The 19,305-nt window shown below is 42.4% G+C and overlaps 1 protein-coding gene across 17 annotated transcripts in view; it reads right to left on the bottom strand.

Moving 5' to 3' along the window:
* Positions 1–19,305, bottom strand: part of PHACTR1 (phosphatase and actin regulator 1) — a 298,139-nt gene that overhangs the window by 4,997 nt on the left and 273,837 nt on the right. For 16 of the 17 annotated variants that reach the window (XM_030267041.4, XM_030267044.4, XM_030267037.4 and 13 more), the window contains 4 exons: positions 16,210–16,265; positions 11,370–11,431; positions 4,819–4,959; positions 1,953–2,029 (listed from right to left, as the gene is read on the bottom strand). In XM_030267041.4, the coding sequence (XP_030122901.1) occupies positions 1,953–2,029; positions 4,819–4,959; positions 11,370–11,431; positions 16,210–16,265 (336 nt within the window). Of the gene's footprint in view, positions 1–1,948; positions 2,030–4,818; positions 4,960–11,369; positions 11,432–16,209; positions 16,266–19,305 lie in introns of those variants that run through there. The other variant, XM_072924129.1, reaches the window with a different exon arrangement.

Raw genomic sequence — 19,305 nt, 5'->3', positions numbered from 1 at the left:
CAGACAGACACGCTTCCTTGGCCCTTGCCAGACTCACAGCTCATAGGCATAAGCTGTTTGCACCAAAATCTACCAGAGACATTCATACACTTTGGGTCCATCCTATGGGATCCCTGAGTGGGCGATAGCAGAGCAGCTCGCCCTCTTCCAGGCCATACAAGGCTGGACTCCACAAAAATTGTGTGGTTTAGACAAACCTTATGCTATTCTGCCAAAAAGATTTACATACAGTTTAACCATGATTATTCCTTAATGTTGGAGGCTAAAGAGACAAATGGAGCTAAAATGGCCACCTTTTCCGCAAGGCACCTTGTATCAGAGGGCCTGGGTTTGTCAGATCTGCAAATACACATTTTTCAAGCTTTGATTTTTCACTCTATTATGAATTAATTAATGTGTCCCACTAGTAAAGTGACACATTCTTTGCTCTTGCCATTGCTTAATGACATAAAGATCTCATTACCTTGCTAATGACTCTATAATGATGATTTATCTAAGTTTATTTAAGGGAATTACTGTATTTTGTTTAAGCATCTTTTGTTTAAGTGTGTTTTCCCAAAGCACTTGTTGAACCAGTAAGTCCTGCTGTTCTTCAGGCAAAGCCATATTCCAGTGTCTGTTATATGAGCTGTGGCTCTCTGCCTGGCCCAAAGTTACTGAGTCCAAGCTGCTCAGTGGCTTTCAGATACAAACTTTAAAGGGTCACCGCTTACTCCAACACTGGAAGAGAAGGAAAATACTGTGCAGAAACCTGTGAAATCCAAGCAGCCAGAGAGACTTCTGGAAAACTAAACCAGCCTGTATGTTGTAGAATGCTAAAGGCTTCATGGAATTCAAAGGAGCTCTCAATGGAGCATGATTACTTGTAGCAACACCCCCTTTAAAACAGCATCATCCTTTCTACATTTGTCACCTTGCCCTGGAGGAGCCAAATGTCCCTCAAAGGCTCAGTCACTGAGGTCAACAGATCTAGGTCAATTGTACATCCTAAGGCTTCTCCCAGACCTTGTGGCTCAGGAGCAGCTGGCTTGTCTCTAGCAGCACTCTATCACTACAAACCCCAGTGCAACCAGCCTAGCACATGCTAGGATGGAGAAGGGAGATCATTTCTGCAAAGTAATATATGCATAATACATGTGGTGAATTTTAATATAATTATTAATTTATACACATAAAAATTTCCTAATACAAAATTAATTTTGCCTTAAGCTTTTCTGTATTTTTCCTAAAAGTACCACTGCATTTTTCATGAGCACTGAACTGATGAACACATTAATACCAGGGCAGCTCCAGTTTGGCACCAGATCTCACTGTCGCTTGTCTTCAGAACCCAACGCTTGCCTTTAAAGTCTAAAATGTTGATTTGCAAAGACCTGACTTCAGCCCTAGTCTGTCAGAGAGGAAAGTGGCTTGCTTGGGCTCATGGATAATTAATTTAGTCTCTACTTTTAAAACTGAAAAGAAGCCCAAAGTGTAAATAACAGTGCCTCTCTTACAGATTGGATCTTGCCATGTGCCATTGCCTCATGTGTGGTCAGGCATGGAAGGACTGAGAGATGAGACCTGCATGGTGTGGAACAGCTGCACACACAGCAGGGCTTAGTGTGCACTCACTCGGACTTTGCTACGTGCTGTACAAAGCTTCCCTGTCCTCCTTCTGACACCAACTCTTTTTAAAAAATGTTTGGCCTCAGAAGAACAGATATGCAGCATGATGATTTAAAAAGAAAACCAGGTTATACTTCATTAAATGGCACGTTACTGCATAACTCCACATAATGGGGCAGCACGTGTTCGTCTGTGTGAGCTGCTTTTACAGCCTGTAATTCTAAATGTTGGCTAGACCTCATGGTGTGTTCAGTGCATGTTGGAGAAACAGCTGCCAGCTTTGATTTTCTTTTGAAAACAACAATATTCATTTATAGTCTTAAAAAATTAATCTCTCAGCTTACCTTGTTAGATGCCTACTTAATTCATGAACTTCCATTTCAGAGCTTTTAAATTCATTAAGCTCTTTTCGAATGGCTGCCTGCAAAGGACAAAGAAACTCATAAATGTATAAATGAGAGAGATCAAAATAAGTTCACTTTGTTCTCAAAACAGTATATTAAAAGTAAAGCAGAGAGATAACATTATCAGAGAGACAAAGACAAACATAAAGACTTTAAAATGTGAAAAGGAACAGCGATAAGCATGTTTTAAATAATATAAAGGGAAGAGAGAAATGCTTTGGTGGAATGTCTCAATTTTAAAACATATCACAGACAATGCAGGTACAGAACCCAATTCTGGCTTATTATGTAAACATTTACATGTACAAAATCCAAATTAGCAAAAGCATGAGGAAAAAAATGGGCACTGCAGTTTGTGAAACACTGTGATCTGTTCCAGAGCTGGACTGTGACTAGACTGGGCCCAGATCCTGACAGACTTGTGTTTGAGATGTCTTCTGCCTTTACTGTCCTGAATTTCCTCAGGTGCTCTTGAAGCAACTGATTTACTTGGGAAGGAAAGAGGCTCCCTGCACTCTACTCTGCCTCGGGCTGTGCCCCTCGGACTTGCTCCTTCCTTCTGACCCAGCTGTGCTGTTTATTGAAGTGATTTGACAAATTACCAAGCAGAAAACTTGCCATGGCATGGTGGTATTCAGCCTCTGTGGCTTGTCTGTGAGGGAGAAGAAAACCAGGGGGCACTGGCAGGAAGAAAAATACTGAAGAATAAAAACACAGAGGAGGTGACATGGAGGGACTCAGCTGCATGGTAGAGATGGTGCTCAGCAGAAATGGCTCAAGTCCCAAGCTTAGAATTAAGACCTCTGAGAGCTCTGTGATATTTGTAGCTCACGAGTGGTTTCGCTGTGAGCATCTGGAGGGGATGTACAGGGTGTTAGCTGTGGCCAAACGCTCCCATGGGTCTGAGATGTGTGCACTGCTTTTCTGCGTGATGCTGAAACATCGGCATCAGATACGGGAAGGGGGTGCTCCCGTAACTGGCACTCGTGTCTGTCAGCAATTTTTCTCAGCCAAATAAATCAAGCCCAAGTTGCACAAGCCCAAAACAGGACTTTTACAATTGCTACTGCTCCAGTCAGCAACTACCTTTGCTTTGACAAACCCTAAGTGATAGATTTTGCAAGTGTTTTTGTACATAAAAGACCCTTTCTGCTCCTTCTCCACAGCTTTGATTTCTTAATTCCCTTAGAAGTGCTTGTCAGGCACTGCCTCATCCATCAGGACAGAGTGATGGCTATGCAGCAGCTCCTGGGCTGCCCTCCGCAGACCAATCTGCTACTGAAGTTGCAGGGGCCACAGGGGCGGTTGACTCCCACAGGGATTGAGATCTATTCCCGCCTCCATCCCTCATCTGTTGGAGATGCAAAATTCCCTTGTCATTCCCCTAAGAGTCAGACCTGCTAAAGACAAACTCTGACTGAAGGGCAGTTCCCTCCACACAGCGCACAGAGCAAGATTTACTGGCAAACAGAAAAGCCCATTGCTAAAATCTGTTTTTACAGTAAATCTAGTCTGTGCTGACCAGTGAAGACAGCTACTGAATCACAGCTCTGCAAGAAAATAATCCTATCTAGGATGATGCAGCTTTGTTTCAATTTGTCTAGCTATTTTTTCCAACTATGCCAGTGGGCATAGTGTTGAGGAAAAGCACGTCACCTGAATGACAGAAATCAGAATACTGCCCACAGGACCCAACAAACCTCAATCTATCTGCTTCCTTATGTCATAAAAGGCATTAATATTGAAATGACAAACATCTCTTCTTCTGATGGTGCTTTGCTGAGACAAGGTTAATTTTTCTCTGACTACTGAACTTGCACATGCATTATAAAAAAAGAAAAAAAGGGACAAGTACTCTTGCAAATAAAATCAGTAACTCCATAGATGAGTGGTATGGTTAAAGCTCTAAACATTGGACATAATGCTCTCCATTGCTGAATGAGTGAGTTCCATGGCAAAGAAGTAGTCAAGGCTTGAATTCAGGTATCTGAAAGCCTTTAAAATTAAAAGGGCATCATAGAGTAACTATAAGATTCAATACTGAATCACTGAGCCTCATAGTCCTTGCCTCTTACAATGTCCATAAAATCTTTCAAATATTTTTCCTGAGGTCCCATTAAGACCCTCAGAATGTGACTGATATAATTTTCCAGCAACTTAATCCCTCTGCCATCAATGTCAACACCAGAGACACTATTAAGTGGAATTTCCACTAGCTCTCAGAAGGCAGTGCCATCAATACCAAAGTGTGCCTTTTTTTTATCTGCAGGTCTTTTGTGATTTTGGTTCAGTACTTAAAATACTCTGTGGCAGAAATCCTGAGCAAATATCCCTGTTGTAACACAATAGAGAAAAGTGACTCTGGCTTTGGAGGGATGAAGGTACCTTTGCCAAATTGATCTGCTGGCATTTTCACACCCAAACCTGTCCTGTCTTGGCACAGCCATTCTGGCACACACTCCTGTCTCACTGCTCTGCTAAGTCTTGCCAGAACTCTCAGCTGGCAGCATAATGTGGTAAGACCAAAACCAACAAAAAAATATTAGGGCTGTCATCAAGACCTTTCTTCAAGGGGCTTGGGATTCCTTCCCTCCTGGTTTCCATGCATATTGAAACCTTCTTGCCAAAGATTTATGCCTCAAACAAACAAACCTCATTAATGGAAAAAAACCACAGGTGTGTTGGAAAGGGATGTCAGGTAGATATTTATTCCTTACAGCCATGGGACCTGTGTGACCCAAGGGATGTTTGCCATGACATGCTCTGGCTGTTTAGGCCATGGCTCTCCCAGAGGTGCTCCACTTACTTTGTCGGCGGCTGTGAGTCGTGTCCACGGTTTGTCCGCTCTCCTGTCGTAGTCCTGCGCGTCTGCCACTTCCACGTAGTCACTGAAGCGGATGAGGATCTTCCTCTCGCGTAGCTCTTCTACTGTGGGCCTTTGACTCAGCTGCAGGTTTGAGGAAGGAGTGGAAAAAGACATCAGGATTTTGCTTTTTCCCTGCAGAGTGCTGCTTGGGGATTTATTTTACTGCAACTGCTGTTACAGTAATAAGAGGGTTCGGACATTCCCAGTGCTTTGTTTTTATCTGCCTTTCATGGAATTGCTACCTGGGAAATGTGCTCTTGTTACTCTTGACCCTGAATATCATCTCACCTTGCTGCTGTGGCTGGAGACCCCAATTCTCAGCTGAGGTTGATCACCCTTAGCAGAAATGTGAATTTTGAAAGTCTCCTAGTGTACTGATGTCCCAGGAAGAGACAAAGACCACAACACTACTCTAAAATAACCTCCACACGCTGTACACTTTTCAGCCTTCTAAAAAGACAACAGCTGCTGTTGTCTGTACTTCTGTACTGCCTGGGAAGAGTCAGAACAAGGCATGGAGTGGCTTCTGCCCTGAATTACATGCAAAAGGTGAAAACCAACTTTCTTTACCATTCTGATATTCTGCAGACCTGTCCTTACCTCCAGAAAAGGCAGGCAGGATGATTAGTGCTCACTGAACTTTTATCTATTGACAGCTGTGGTTTGCATCACAGCATATTTGATTATCAAAATTTTGTGTTGCATACTACAAGCCAAAAGAAATGGCAATGGTGGATTTTATCATGTCAGGAAAGCATCTTCATTGTTTCAAGCATTTCTTTCAGATTCCACAGCAGAATAGGCAGCCACAGTGAAAAACTCCTCTTAAATTAGATAGTGCACGAGTTGCACAGCCAGTTACATGGGCAGGGACAGCAGTTGGCTTTCAGGGATCAATTCTCCTTGGATGCATAGCACACTGGTGAATGTCAAAAGCAATTACACAATCGTTTCTGAAGGTGCTACATAAATGTGGCTGTGGATTAGCTGGGCAGTTTCACTGTTAGAGTAGAACACTTGTGACCAGGATACATCAGGAAAAGTAATATCCTGATAACAATTTCCTACAGTGTATCATGCTCTTCCCACTCACTAGAAATAGATGTGTTTGAAATACTTTACCCTTGTGAAGGGTAAAGGATCTAAATATTTAATAAAATGCTTGAGATTCTATTCTGCAACATTATTTATGCCCCTGAATCCACCTTTCTTCCAAATAAAGTATCTCAGTTCCCTGCATTTCATCTTCCAGAGAGAATTAAGATTTAAAACAGCCAGGTTGCTAAGTGAAGGGTGAAAAATCCCTCCTTTCTTCAGCACTCGGGTGGAGCTCAACTACTCTATTCTGCATCAGTCTGTAAGCCTGTGTGCTTGTACTTGACATGGTTGGTTGTCTTTCTCTTTTCTGTTTAGAAAAGATGATTGTGATGGGAGGTGACAGTGGGGCTGCTCTCCTTACACCAGCATCCTGGAGCATGCACACTCAAATTGGGTTCAAACACCTCGTGTGGAGAGTCCGCAGAGCTGCACTAATGTCCTACCTGTGAGATGCTCTGGAGAACGGGAATGAGGATAGAAAAAACATGCACTGACTTTTGTGCCAGCGCTCTGGCTGTGAAAGAGTCCCGAAATCCATGGCTTGGTATCACATAGTTAATGTGTAGCCATAAATCTACATATATTTCCATATATAAATATATGCACACAAAATATATTCAGTATATTAAACCGAAGTGCCAATCTGATCATGCTAAGTGTAACGAGAGAGACAACCACACTAAGTAATTTTATAAAAGCCATTAATTAAGGGCTACATTGTTTGAATGGTTAACAACTTTATCTGCCTTCTTCTCGTAGCATTGCAGAGATTTCTTGTGACCTTCTAGGTGTGAGAGTTTTGCAGTATGTTCGGGCTGCCAGAGCTCCCTTAACTCTCGAATAGCTGGGAAACCAGCTTTGCAGGACAGACTGTAAGCAGCCCCACTGCAGGTGTGGGTTCAGTGTGTGTCCGTGCTGAGGGCACAGCTCATCTGAGATCTCACCTTGCAGTTTATTTTCATGACCTGTGAGCTGTGGTCTCTTGGGTCTAAACAGCTTAGTGCTATAGAGTCCTTATTGAGCAACACCTGAGAACAAGCTCTTCTAACAGGCAGAAAGAATAGGGCACATTCAAAAATTACAGGACAAGGACATGGCCAAGGGCACCATGCAATTGTCTGCACAAGGTATGGTGCTCCAAGGAGGGAGAAGGGGTTCTTAATGACCCTTTTTAATTTGCTTCAGCTAATGTCAAAGGGATGTACATGCATGAGTGTGTCTGGACTTTTTCTGTGCACACTACCTGGGCATTTGCATTTCTATTTACCTATTTGTGAAGATCTGGGAGCTGAGGGAGCAGGGTAATTCTATGGTGAGTGATTAATTATATGAGTGTGAACCAGGGTAAAATTCCCTTTCAAAATAAATGGATTTGTATTAATGCAAGAGCAGTAAATGAGGACAGGACCTCTCATGCCTTGTCACAGGAGGTCAAATATTCTGGAGCGCTGTAGATACAAATGGGCATTTCCCAGCCTTTTACTAAGGCAATTGAAATGGAAGGTTTAACACACCCCACTTTGTCCGTGGCAAAGGGACATGAAATGAAGCAAATACGTGAAATGAAGCAAACCCAAGCACCCTCACCAGGTAAAGTGGACTGGCTCTTGCCAGTCTGATCTTGGGATTTAGTCAAATGCAAAATGCTGAGTTTGCCCCACTTCAGTCACAAGGAAGCTTATCTTTCATGTCATCACTGCCTGCTCTGCTTCTTCATTAAAATGTTACAGTTGTTATTTAAAGAAGACAAGCTAAAAAATTACAAACCCTACCCAGCAGCAGCCCTCCCCCTCCTTTGCTCCCCACCTTCTGCAGTAAAGACTTAGGAGCAGGATGTGATGAAAATGCCCTGAAGACCTTTCCCTTTGAGTATAAATGCAGTTTATCCAAATTAGCCACTAATCTTTTCCTCTTCTCTGACCTTTCTCCTCCCTGCTGCCTCTCTCTCACCTCTCTCTGATGAGTCCCACCTCTCTCAAGAGTTCATTATTTTCAACAGCCTTTGCTGATGCAAGCCAGTGAAGGTCAGTTAAAGAAAAGCTTGAACATCTTCAAGCAGGGGAGACATTTCCCAGAGAGGCACCAGTGAACAGAGCATTTAAATTGGACAGGGGCAAGAATTTAACAGGAGCAAAGATTTCAGATTATTGCATGGATTTTAAGAAACAGCTACACCTCTTCAATTTGATAGTCAGTATTACAGCTCTGAGAGATTTCCTTTTGGAACTAGACCTCTGAGAAAGATAAGTTATTGGCAGTGGGGGGATAGGAAGCAGTAAACAGCTCTAGGGATTGGGAAGCATGGTGCCGTTTAAGAGGAGAGAAGATAGGAAAAGTTCTATTCCACTTTGCAAGTGATTTGTAACATGTTCTGTTAATCCAGGCTACGATTCTCTCTCCATAATTGAAGTCCTCAGGGGACGTTCAGGCTTGTGTTAATTGCCTTGGTCCTTGGCCAAGTTTGTCATGGTTCAGAGAAGATACGTTCTTGGTAGTAATTCATGGGGGCCCGAATCTCCCTGTGGACGTGACACAACTGCAACACTTCCAGAGGGCTCCTGCACATTAGTATTCTTTGAATGAGCGGGAGGTCAAGACCAGTGCTCAGAGAAAAAACCTTCCTAATGCATGTCCTTCCACTCAAATGACGCACGTCCCCGTGCCCAAAGGTGCTCGGTGGGCCTGAGGGGCAGGGAGAGAGGACAGGAGGGCTGGACATCTCAGGTGACAGGCAAACATGCTTCCACTCTCCTTCCTTGGGCAGGAGGGACACGAACTGCTGAGAAACTTAGCCAACAGCACATCCTTAATTTTGTTATTTGAATGGTAGCTATTCCTCACCCCAGTTAATGTGGAACTAGATGAGTTGGAGAGGATGGAAAATGCTAAAAGAGGCAGCTCACTATAGGTCGCCTGATTTCTTTATAATATTTTTTTTTTTTTAGAAATTGCCTGTCCAGATGATGAATTCAACTGGATATTTATTGCTGACTTTAATAAGGCATCTAGACCTAGCAAGGTAATCTTACTTATTAGAGCAGGTCATGTTACAACTTATCATTATAACACTGTAACAAAATGTCAATGCTGACGGAATTTAAAGAATAGCTTTTTTATGGATGGAGTGGGTTCTTCCCTTGGAATTGGAATGTTGCCATAACAAAAAACTGGGGACAGTAGCAGTTTCTGCAGTGCAAGGTCAAAAGTCTCATCAGTGGCTTCTACAGAACCCACTTCCCTTCTTATATCCCAACTTCACATGTTTCCAAAAGAGGCAACATGGCAGAGTTTCCTCATATTGGATTTACTCTGTGGGCACATGTGTGCTTGAAAACTCACTGCAAACAGAAGGGGCTGCTGGGCCACACACTTGCTGTGCTCAATTAAACTTCTGCTTGATCTGGGGTTTAAAATCCTTTGGTACTAAGACTTCAGCACAAATGGACAGAAGGAGCTTGCCACTCTGCTGTAAACACAAAGACACATCTGGGACAGGCTCATGAAAGATACAGCTGGGGAATAACAACTATTTTTGCAGGATTCACTCAGTGGTTGACATTTCTAGTTGTTATCTAAAACACTTGCACACTTTATTCACTTCTTTTCTCCAGTGATTTCTGAGCTTTTATGATGGTATGTTTGGTAGGTGAGAACAAAATCTATTGTTAGAACAGCCCTGCAGTTCTTTCATTAAAATTATATGTGTCACTAGAACAATTTACAACAGTTTAGAAAGATGATCCAAATCAAACAATGTTAAGTCATGTTGCTGTCAGAAATGTAGGGGAGAAAAATCTTTACTAGAGTGGAAGCCAAAAAAATGACTAAAGGGTATGTGATCAAGAACAGGAGTATGAACATTAAAGAGCCAAAGGCCAGGGCCTTGGTCTGATGCTGCTTTCCCTGTTGTTCCTACATAAAAGTGCAAACAAGACAAAGCAAGAAATCTCCCAGAAAACTGCCGAGGTTTTAGGGAGCAGACACTGATGTGAAGCAGAGGCAGCCTGGGTGCTTTTGCTGAGCTGTGGCCTCTGCCTGTGACAGATTATTCCTGTGCTCCGCACCTTTCCTACAGGACAGTGAAGGATGGGAATTGAGTGGCGATGGCGCCCGCTCAGTCAGCAAGCACTCGCTTCTTGGGTGGCACACTGGGAGTGGGGAGCTTTGCTCTGTATCTATTACAGCTGCTCCTCAAATGGCATCAAGCTCTGCACTGAATTCCTGCACATGTTTACCCTTCAATATACAGGGAAACTGAAAGCCTGGTAAAATGGTATTTCCAGCCCTTGAGCAGAACCTCAATCCCATGAAACATCTGCAATGCAGTTAGGATCTTTTCTTTCAGGCAGTGCTGAGAGGGAATGCAAGCTCATCCCTGTCACTGTGGTGAGGAATATAAGTGTTTTACAAACATCATTATGGCTCTCTATCTCCTGCAGAAAACAGCAGTATCCCCCCACTGGTGACCAATAATTCTACCTATTTACATGAACTGAGAATAAAGCATGAGATTTTTAACCATGGTAGAAACCAATTCAGTTCTCAGAATATAACATTTCCACATATATTTAGAGACCTTTCCTTGTTATTATTTATACCATGAAAGCTGTGATCACATAGGTCAAAAAAACTAAGCCAAAATGAGAAAGTGAATGGTGCTGCTTCACAAGTATGTGAGTTTTTAGAAGGCTTTCTTTACCCTTGGAGATAGGAAATATGTCAGTGCAAAAAGAAAGCTAATCTGCAATAGCAGGATGGCTTGTTCACTGTGTATGTTTGGGCATCCATAGACATTTATGTCAGCTGCAAAACTGAATGTGTATATCTGAAATGACTGTTCTTCAGTTTTAAGAGTAAATGACTTTTGAATCAAGTGATGCTGTTTTGTTTGTCCTTCCCTGCCAGTGCAAGATTGTTTTCTGCACTATATGCTTTCTCCTAAATGCTTGTCTCTATTTAGTTTAAATGCCTCAATTGACAATCTCCCTTTCCAGAAAATGTTTAGCTTCCAATTTTATGAAGGTTTTTTTTTGTGGAATTTTCAAATCAGCATTGCTTTAACTTTGCTCTCTGTAATGGCTAAAGAAGCCATTACATTTACAAGAAGCATTGGTCCTTGTAAATGCTGATCCCTATCCTTCACTTTTCAAAACTCCTTCAGTTATGAAGACTAGATCTTCTTTTTTTCCTGTTTGAAATATTACCAAAGTGGTTTCCTTTGCTTTCTGTGGACTTACACCCTACAACATTGCTGATTTCTTTTAAATATTTTTGTAAGACTTGTTTCACGCTCTACTTTTGAAAATGGTGCTGAAGAAAAGGAAAAAGGCAAACAGCTGTGGAGTAGGGAGAAAGTTGCAGTAGTGATATAGTAATATCAAAGTTCTTCTCACCTTACGTGTTAATCTTCTCTTAATCTCTCGTTTTTCCTCCTGCTCCTCTTGCTCATTCCGGGCTGTAAAAGATTTACAAGGATCTCAGACTGTGGACTCATCAGGTATGCACCGTTTGCAACAAAATAAGCCTTTCCATCAGTAAGTGTATTAATGTTTCAGGACCTCTCTGATGCACAGTATGTCCCTCTGGGGCTGGTGAACGTCCTCAATCCGTAGCTACTGTGCTTCTTCACACACTTCATAAAACATCTACAGCTTCCTTCCTTTCCCTGTGTTGGCACCTCTTCATGTGTGTCACTTTCTAGAAGGGCTGGGCAGCAAGCCAACTCTTCAAAAAATGTTATCTCCCTGCCCACAGGCCTGGCGGACTCAGCTACAATAGGGCTGGATTCTGCAAGGTCAATGGCTGGAAAAGAAACACGTGCATTTTTTTTTTATCCACAGAATAATTTCTTGCAGCTACTTTTTGGAGATAATAGAAAAAAACCCTTTGGAATAGAGGTGCCAGGCAAATTGTGCAACTTCCCATGGCATGAGCAGAGTTAAGGAGAGTGTGTCCTTCCATCATGAACCTTCAAAGTGTCATACTGGAGCACAAAAGCTCATCCTAGGTGAATTAACTTTCAACATTAAGCCAAAAGATCATGTGCTACAAGTTCTTACCAGGGCACGCCTCAACTCTTCTCCCTCAAGAGCTCAATCACATTTGAGTATACTAACCCTTCTTCAATCTATGAGCAGGCTGTCATGCATTGTCTTTACATTGACCTTTACAAAAAGTCACTAAAATCCCAGGCTTCCAGGTACTCAGCTTCTCGATCAGTTAGGATCTGTCTCCACTGCTTCACTGATGGCTGAAATGCTCTTTACTCCAATCACGCCAGCACATAACTGGGGAGCGCAAACACAACTCATCAGCTTTTCCAGTAAGCACTCTGTGCCCCTGCTGGGATCCAGTTTTGCTCAGCTAGGACTAGCTCAGGCAGGAATAACTCTCTGCAGGGGACACTATGGACCTCAGAGGCCAGCTGAGGATAGGTGCCTCAATTTAAATCGTTAAACTTTGGACTGCACTAAACTCAAGGGAGTATTCCACGTTCCTCTCTGCTGATCCTGCAGATGGAACAGGCATCTCCTGCAGAGCAGCAGTAAAAATCCACCAGCAATAACTTATTCATCTGTGAGAGCACAAGCCAGCACTCTCACTAGAAAACTGGGGCTTTCCCCACACATACATGAGACCTAAGGTTTAGAGCCCACAGAAGCCTCTGAGCAGGTGAGGAGGGCTAGGCTGCAAGCCAAGTTTCTCTCTGCTCAGGACAGTAGAGGTGACAGTGCTATCACAACTGCTCACTGACTTCATCAAGACTGGGAAATCTCCACTGAGGTGGACCTGTCAATGTTATGATATTTCACACTAAACTTCTGATCTTTAAGTGCCATTTTACTAAAAATACTGCTTATATTTTCAGAAGGAAGGAAACCAGGAGGGGACTAAAAAGTATACAAGACAACAGGGAGTCACAACTGTCTTTTTAAGCAGTCACTGGAGTAACTACACTGATAAATGTAATTTTTCTTTTTCAATGGTTTTTGTCCCTACTGGGTTGGATAGTCTTCTAGCAATTGATCCTGTAGCAATTTTTTTCTTCCCTTTGTGTCTCAAATTTGGAGGAGCTGGTCCTACAAATGCTTGCTTTCAGACACAGCACTAACTAAAGAGAATCCACACAGAGTCAGGGTAGAACTGCAAGGCAGCCAAGGAGTTATGTATAAAACTTAGTAATGACTATTCATTTTTGCCCTTGGCATCTGATATTTTTCTCTTCTCCTCACTCTCAGCACAGCCACCCACTTTCAGAGACAGCCAGGCAGGCTTAAGACTTAAGACAGGTAAAAGCTGAAAAACAGCAATACATTCTCCTTAAAAACTAGAAAGTGACTTTGTTTTAGCCTATTTCTTTGAAGCTAAGTCATGACAATCTTGTGAAGCTACAGAACTGACACTTTATTTTATCTTATGTGTTCAGGACATTCTTTGTTTCTCTAAACCTGTGTGTCAGGGTGATGTAGGTGCAATTTTCATACCTGATTTCTGTGCTGATGTGTAATGTCCCCCCAATACAGTTTGAGGCATTCAGAACCCACCTAACCATAATTTTTGGCATACCCGAATGTCCCAGACTGACAACTGGATTACTTTTATCCACCTGTGAAGTGGCACAGGAGTGGTGCATGATGGGGGATCGAGGCATCTTTCCCTATACATTTGGACAGCAAGTATAACTGCAAAGTGTTCTTTAGGCTTCAAACTAACCCTGCAGGCCTGGACTCTTCCCACTCCATGCCCTTGACCTAAATATGAGTCTGTGAATAGGATATACTTCAATGAAGGAGCCCCTACAAAAACCAGTTGTCTCTGCTCTGTTTTCTTGCTGTGGCTGCTGTGATTTCACTGTTGCTATCAGCAAGAAGCAGAACTTGGTAATGAATGCTTTGCCCTTGTAAAGATAATTCATAATTATTGCAGTAGCACAGACCTAGGAAACATTCAATTAATGTATAAAGACTGGCTGTCCAACCATGTTTTGCCTCATTTTTTCCCATCAGCACGGGCAGTAATGCAGTTACTCATGTAATAGGAACATCATGGTACCAGACACAAAATTTTCATCAGGGAGATTTCAGCTTCAACTGCAGAGAAAGTCCTGTTTAGTCTACCTCAGAGCTTGGTAGGTTTTCTTTTGTGTTTGTGCGTGCTCTGGGCTGGGCTTTGGCAAATTGCTTGACCTGCTTATGCAGAGAATTTGTACTCTTTTTATTAGCTCTTCCTGAGTCTCTCTTTCCCTACACTCCATTATATTTATTATAATGCTTCTTCTCAGAAGTCTAGAGGAATGACACAAAATGATATACAAACCAGAAAATATTTATATTTACTGGTTTAGGGGTAGAGCATGTTTAACAAATTTAATTTCTTTTCTTTCCTGCTGTGGTTCACCAAAAGTTGGAATACCTTGGAAATACCACATTACTCTTCCCTGTAATTAGGAAGCTGTTTGTTTAACAAGACACACATGTTTGGGGGCAGATTTGTGCTAAAGCAAGCTACAAAAATTCCATTTAGAAAATACAATATAGTTCTTATTCAGGGTAATATTTTCTAACATCCATGTGATTTAAGAGCCTTTATTCAATTAAAAAAAACCCTGATGTTACTCTAGGGGTAATTCCTGTAAAATGTAAGACACCATTAGGGCACTCTGTGACTGCTGTGCTTGGCAACACGACCATAAGGAATGGCTGCAAGGCACCCAGCATTGGAGATGCTGCTCTCTGCTGATGCTGGTTCAAAGCCCAAGAGCCCACCTCCCCCAGTTCCAGGGTAGTGTTTGCTGGTCATACACCAGTGCCAGGTGGTGCCTGACATGTGTTTGTTCAGAGGTCCCAGGATGACAACATGAGCTGCCAGAAAATTGGCCTCTGTCGCTCTGTGCCTGAGCCTGACATCAGTCACGTCACAGGTCCTCCCTTCTCCAGCTGTTCTGCTACACCCTGCTGAGACAATCACAGCTGGATGTGCCAAATATTTCCCCAGGTTCTGTCCCTGACTTCCTCCAGCAGCCAGTCACTGGAGTTAGGAGTAGACAGTAGGAGCAGAGTTATTGAGAGAGGGCTGGTCCCAAACAAATGGCTCGTGCAGCAGCCTCAGGCTTGCCCATGCCGCTCAGCTTGTCCAGCCTTTTCTCCTCTTTGCATTCCTAGTGGTGTTTCTCTTTCTCTGACTGCCACATGTAATAACACCAACAGATGAAAAGACCCTGCTGGGCATTAACACTATCATTAATCAGCTAAGAATTTGATTTTGAAGTATTTAAAAAATGAATTCTGCTGATTTTCAGAGAATTAATCTTCTGCTACCACGTTCTTATGGTTATATACAATGCAACTATTCAAACAAGAGAATGTGAATTATGGACCTACCTAAGGAGACATTATGTATAAGGTACTATTTTGGAATACTTTTTTCTGTAGTAATTTTTAAAAATTTTCCTGGAAATATGCATTTACTAACTTAAAATGGAAAGAACTTTTTTTTGTTTGTTTGTTTCCAAAGTAACAACAACAATTAGATAAACAGCTTTTTTTTTGTTTTGTTTTTGTTTTAAATATTCAAAACACTTCCATGGAAGTAAAGAAACTGTAATTTTCTTCCTGTTCATTCATGAGGTTATGAAAGTTGGACTCAGTCCAGCTTCCCTTAAAGTCAGTGGCAATATATCTACTAACCTGGTTCAGGATTTCTGAGTGGTATTTTGTTCCTTTAAAATAACATGGGCTGAGGATCTACCAGCAAATTTTTGGCTGATTTAAAGGGGGAGTTTCAGGGGAATAATCCTGAGTCACACTGGATTCTTTTTTAAATTGAATAAAGGCTCCAGCTAGCATAGATTGCTGTGGAGATTTTTAGGAAAGCTAACTGAGCTATGCCCTAATGTCTTTACTAACTTACAATGGGATAATAATCTCAAAGGAAGCTTTTCAGGATGATTGACCCCCTGTCTGGAGTGCCATTCAAGACCTGGGATTTTTTCTCCATAGGTTGTTTATTCTTGTAAATTTTACTGACTCTAATTTTAAGGAACTTTTTCTCCAGATCTAGATGTTGTTACAGACTTTCACTCTTATTTGCACTTACGATGCCCTTTATTAGTTTTAATTATTATCAGTGATGCTTACAGAGAATAGTTGATGTTTATAAAAACCACCAAATGTGTATGAAATCTAACTCAAATTATCTGGCTTCAGGTTAAATGTCAGTAGAATCAGGACTTACGTTTCAGTATGTTCCTCTGCTCCAGTTCTTCAGCAGTCGGCCTCTGGCTCAGTCGCCTGCGAAAAAAGTCCAAGATCAGTTTCTGAACCATATCATATTCTCCTCAGTTCTCTGCCTTGAAGAGTCACTTTGGGGTGTGAAAGGCAGAACAGAAAGCACTGACACTGCTCCATTATGTACTTGGCATGCCTGGACCATGCGTGACACACACCATGCTTCGCTTTCGCAGCTTCCGCTGTTTCCAACCCAGGAAAGACAAAATACGTTATGTCATCCTAGGCATGACTCTCGCACCTCTACCCCAGGCAGAGCTGCTAAAAGCTAAGCCACACAGATGTCTCCACTTAATTTCCTTCCCTCCATGCCTGCTTCCTGACTTGCACAAGTATTTCTAGCTAGGATCCAGCTAACCCTGTCGCTGCCCTCTTGCCAGCCTCCTGACTGCGCCCCATTGGTTCACACAGAGTTTGAACACACAGCCACAGAAAAAACAAGGGACTGTTTGGCAGCACTGAGGGCAGAACAATAGCAACCCTCCTCCTCCTCTTGTGGTTTTCATTAAATCCTATACTGAAGGATCAGTGTGACTTGCTAGGCAACCTGTACATAATAGGGTCAACAAACCCCACAATCTAATTACAAATGGGGGTTCAATACATAGGAATGACCTGAATATTCAGAATACAGAGCACAAAAGGGTCTTTGCAAAAAAAAATAAACCAGAGAGATGACATCAGAAGTCAGCACTGTTGGGCACACTCATACTCTCATCCAAGTCAATGGGTGTTTTGTCATGGATACCAATGACACAACAGAGCCTTCTCTTCCTTCAGACTTGGTCACTCAGAGACGTTTCCAGCTTGGGGGCCCCAGCCTCTGTCAACTGGACCGATTTTCCTGTGAGTAACTGGTTACTGGGCACTGATAGGAAATGATAAGAATGCTGCATGGCTTCATCTTCTGCAGTGAATGTTCCCCCGACCCAGGGCACAGCAGCTCCCTGAAATGGAGCTCGCTCTTCAAGGCTGGACAAGAGATGTCTTACAATGGCTCCTCACCACACAGGGGCTAAGCTGCTGGTGCACATGCATCCCTAGCCTTCTCCAGAGCCAGGAGCTCATGTGTATGCCAGCTCAAGACTCCAGCCCCTCACACTGTGTGCAGAGAACAGGGCTGAACAAGCACTGGGTAGAAGCCCACCTCCTACAACAGCTGTTTGAAGACAGAAGTTTTACAGGCACCTGATTTTAGAGTCTGAAGATTTCCATCAGCAGAGGTGATACCAGCCATATGTCCTCTGGGGGCACTTTACACCATGAAAACAAACCAGCAGAACACAGCCCTATTTCAGTGTAGAATTTTAAGTCAGGAGCTTTGTCCCTTTCTCAAAGCAGATTGAACATTTATCTCACTAGAAAAGTGTTAAAAGGGACAGAAACTGATCCTTAATTCAGAAGTAAAGAATGTCTGCGAAGTACTTTGAAGACAAAAACTGCTATTCAAGTGCTTGCTATTACCATCTTTAAGCTATAGTAGCTATGGCTAATGGGAGACTTTGCCTTAGGACTGTGAAGCAATTAAAACTACTTCATTTCTAGAATCACATGAGAACCAAAAAAGAAAAAGTTGCCACTTTTAGCCCCACACACATGTTTGCAGGAACTGTATTATAAATGCTTTTAATCCCCCATGCCATGATGCTTTTCAAGATGATGCATCAGAGGGATGTCCAGGATGAGCTCCAGCCATCCAGTATGTGGATGGCTTCTACAGAAACAAATATCATAGTAAAATGAGAAAGAAAAAACCCTCCCCAAAAGTCATCCCATTTCCAAGAAAACAGGGATTGAAGGACACTGTTCTGTCATGAACAGTTCACACTAGGACATTTCCAACAGAAGGCAGAAGTTTTATCTACCTACAGAAGTGATTTGCAGCAAGGATCACATCTGCCATTGGCTTAGTGAGGTACCTGCCATGAAGTAGATGCATTTAATCTAAGCTTTCACTGCGTGTTACCATGGCATTGCTTTCACACAAGAGGACAGATTTTCTCCAAGTATGCCCTTCTTGTTATCTGTGCCTGCTACTCCTGTGCTGCTCAGGACCTATAGACCATGGGATTCTTCCTCACACTGTCTCGTAGGGCCCCAAGTGAATGCCAACCAAGGATACCTGTGTTCTCCATCAAGAGTCAAATTACTTTGTGGATCCCATTATCCACTCTTTTCAGTCTGCAGAGTACTCCTGCCTAAATGGTGACTGCCACTTTTAAGTGATGCACAGCAGAAAAAGCCATGACACTTTGGATAGATTCATTCATGGATTAGCAATAACTTCTGGAGTTTTATAATCCCAAGTTTCTAATAATGTGACTTAGGCAGTAGGAAAAACCAAGGTATTCTTGTAGTAGGACAAAATCTTAATTAGTCCTTACAGTGCAAGTAGTAAAGCAGCATTGGAAGATGAACAAAGTCATGAATAGAAGTTCCTGGCCTCCAGTATCAGTGTCTGCTTTAATCTCCATGAACTGCTCTTACATTCCAGTTTCAATCATCCTTTGGGACTGACTGAGCCTGCTCCTGCTCCTTCATTTTAAGTCCCTCCTTGATGAGTTCTTCAAATAAACCTAGCCCCTTCCACAGACCTTCCTTTCCAAGCTCTCAAATTATCTCTTCTCATGGTCTCTTGCTCATTTATTTTAATTCCATCTCATGCTGTTACAGTTCTGCCCCCAAACTATTAGGGCTTACAAACACCTCCACCAGCTCCTCAGAACAGCACCATCTAAGCTCTTGTTTCTTGCTGCCTAATTTCTAGGCTTGCCAGATGTTGAAAACTGTTGACATCTCTGTTAATCTTTGAAAATCTTGATACTAGTTACAGATAATGTAAATCAATAAACACTAGCAGCTCTTGCTTTATTACTATGGCTGCAAAGACACAGGTTTTTTCTTCCACACTTACTTTCAGTAAACCATCTCTAGCATATAGCTCTGACCTTGGCAAGCATCAGTGGTGATAGCTCCCCTCTTCTGCCTTCCTTCCTGTCCTGCCCAGAATAAAAAGTTGTTAATAAAGCCCACCTAGTTTGCA

Source organism: Taeniopygia guttata, chromosome 2, assembly GCF_048771995.1.
Source record: "Taeniopygia guttata chromosome 2, bTaeGut7.mat, whole genome shotgun sequence".
NCBI classification, from domain to species: Eukaryota; Metazoa; Chordata; class Aves; order Passeriformes; family Estrildidae; genus Taeniopygia; species Taeniopygia guttata.
Note: the sequence above shows the minus strand (reverse complement) of the source record. Positions and strands in the feature narration are given on the sequence as shown.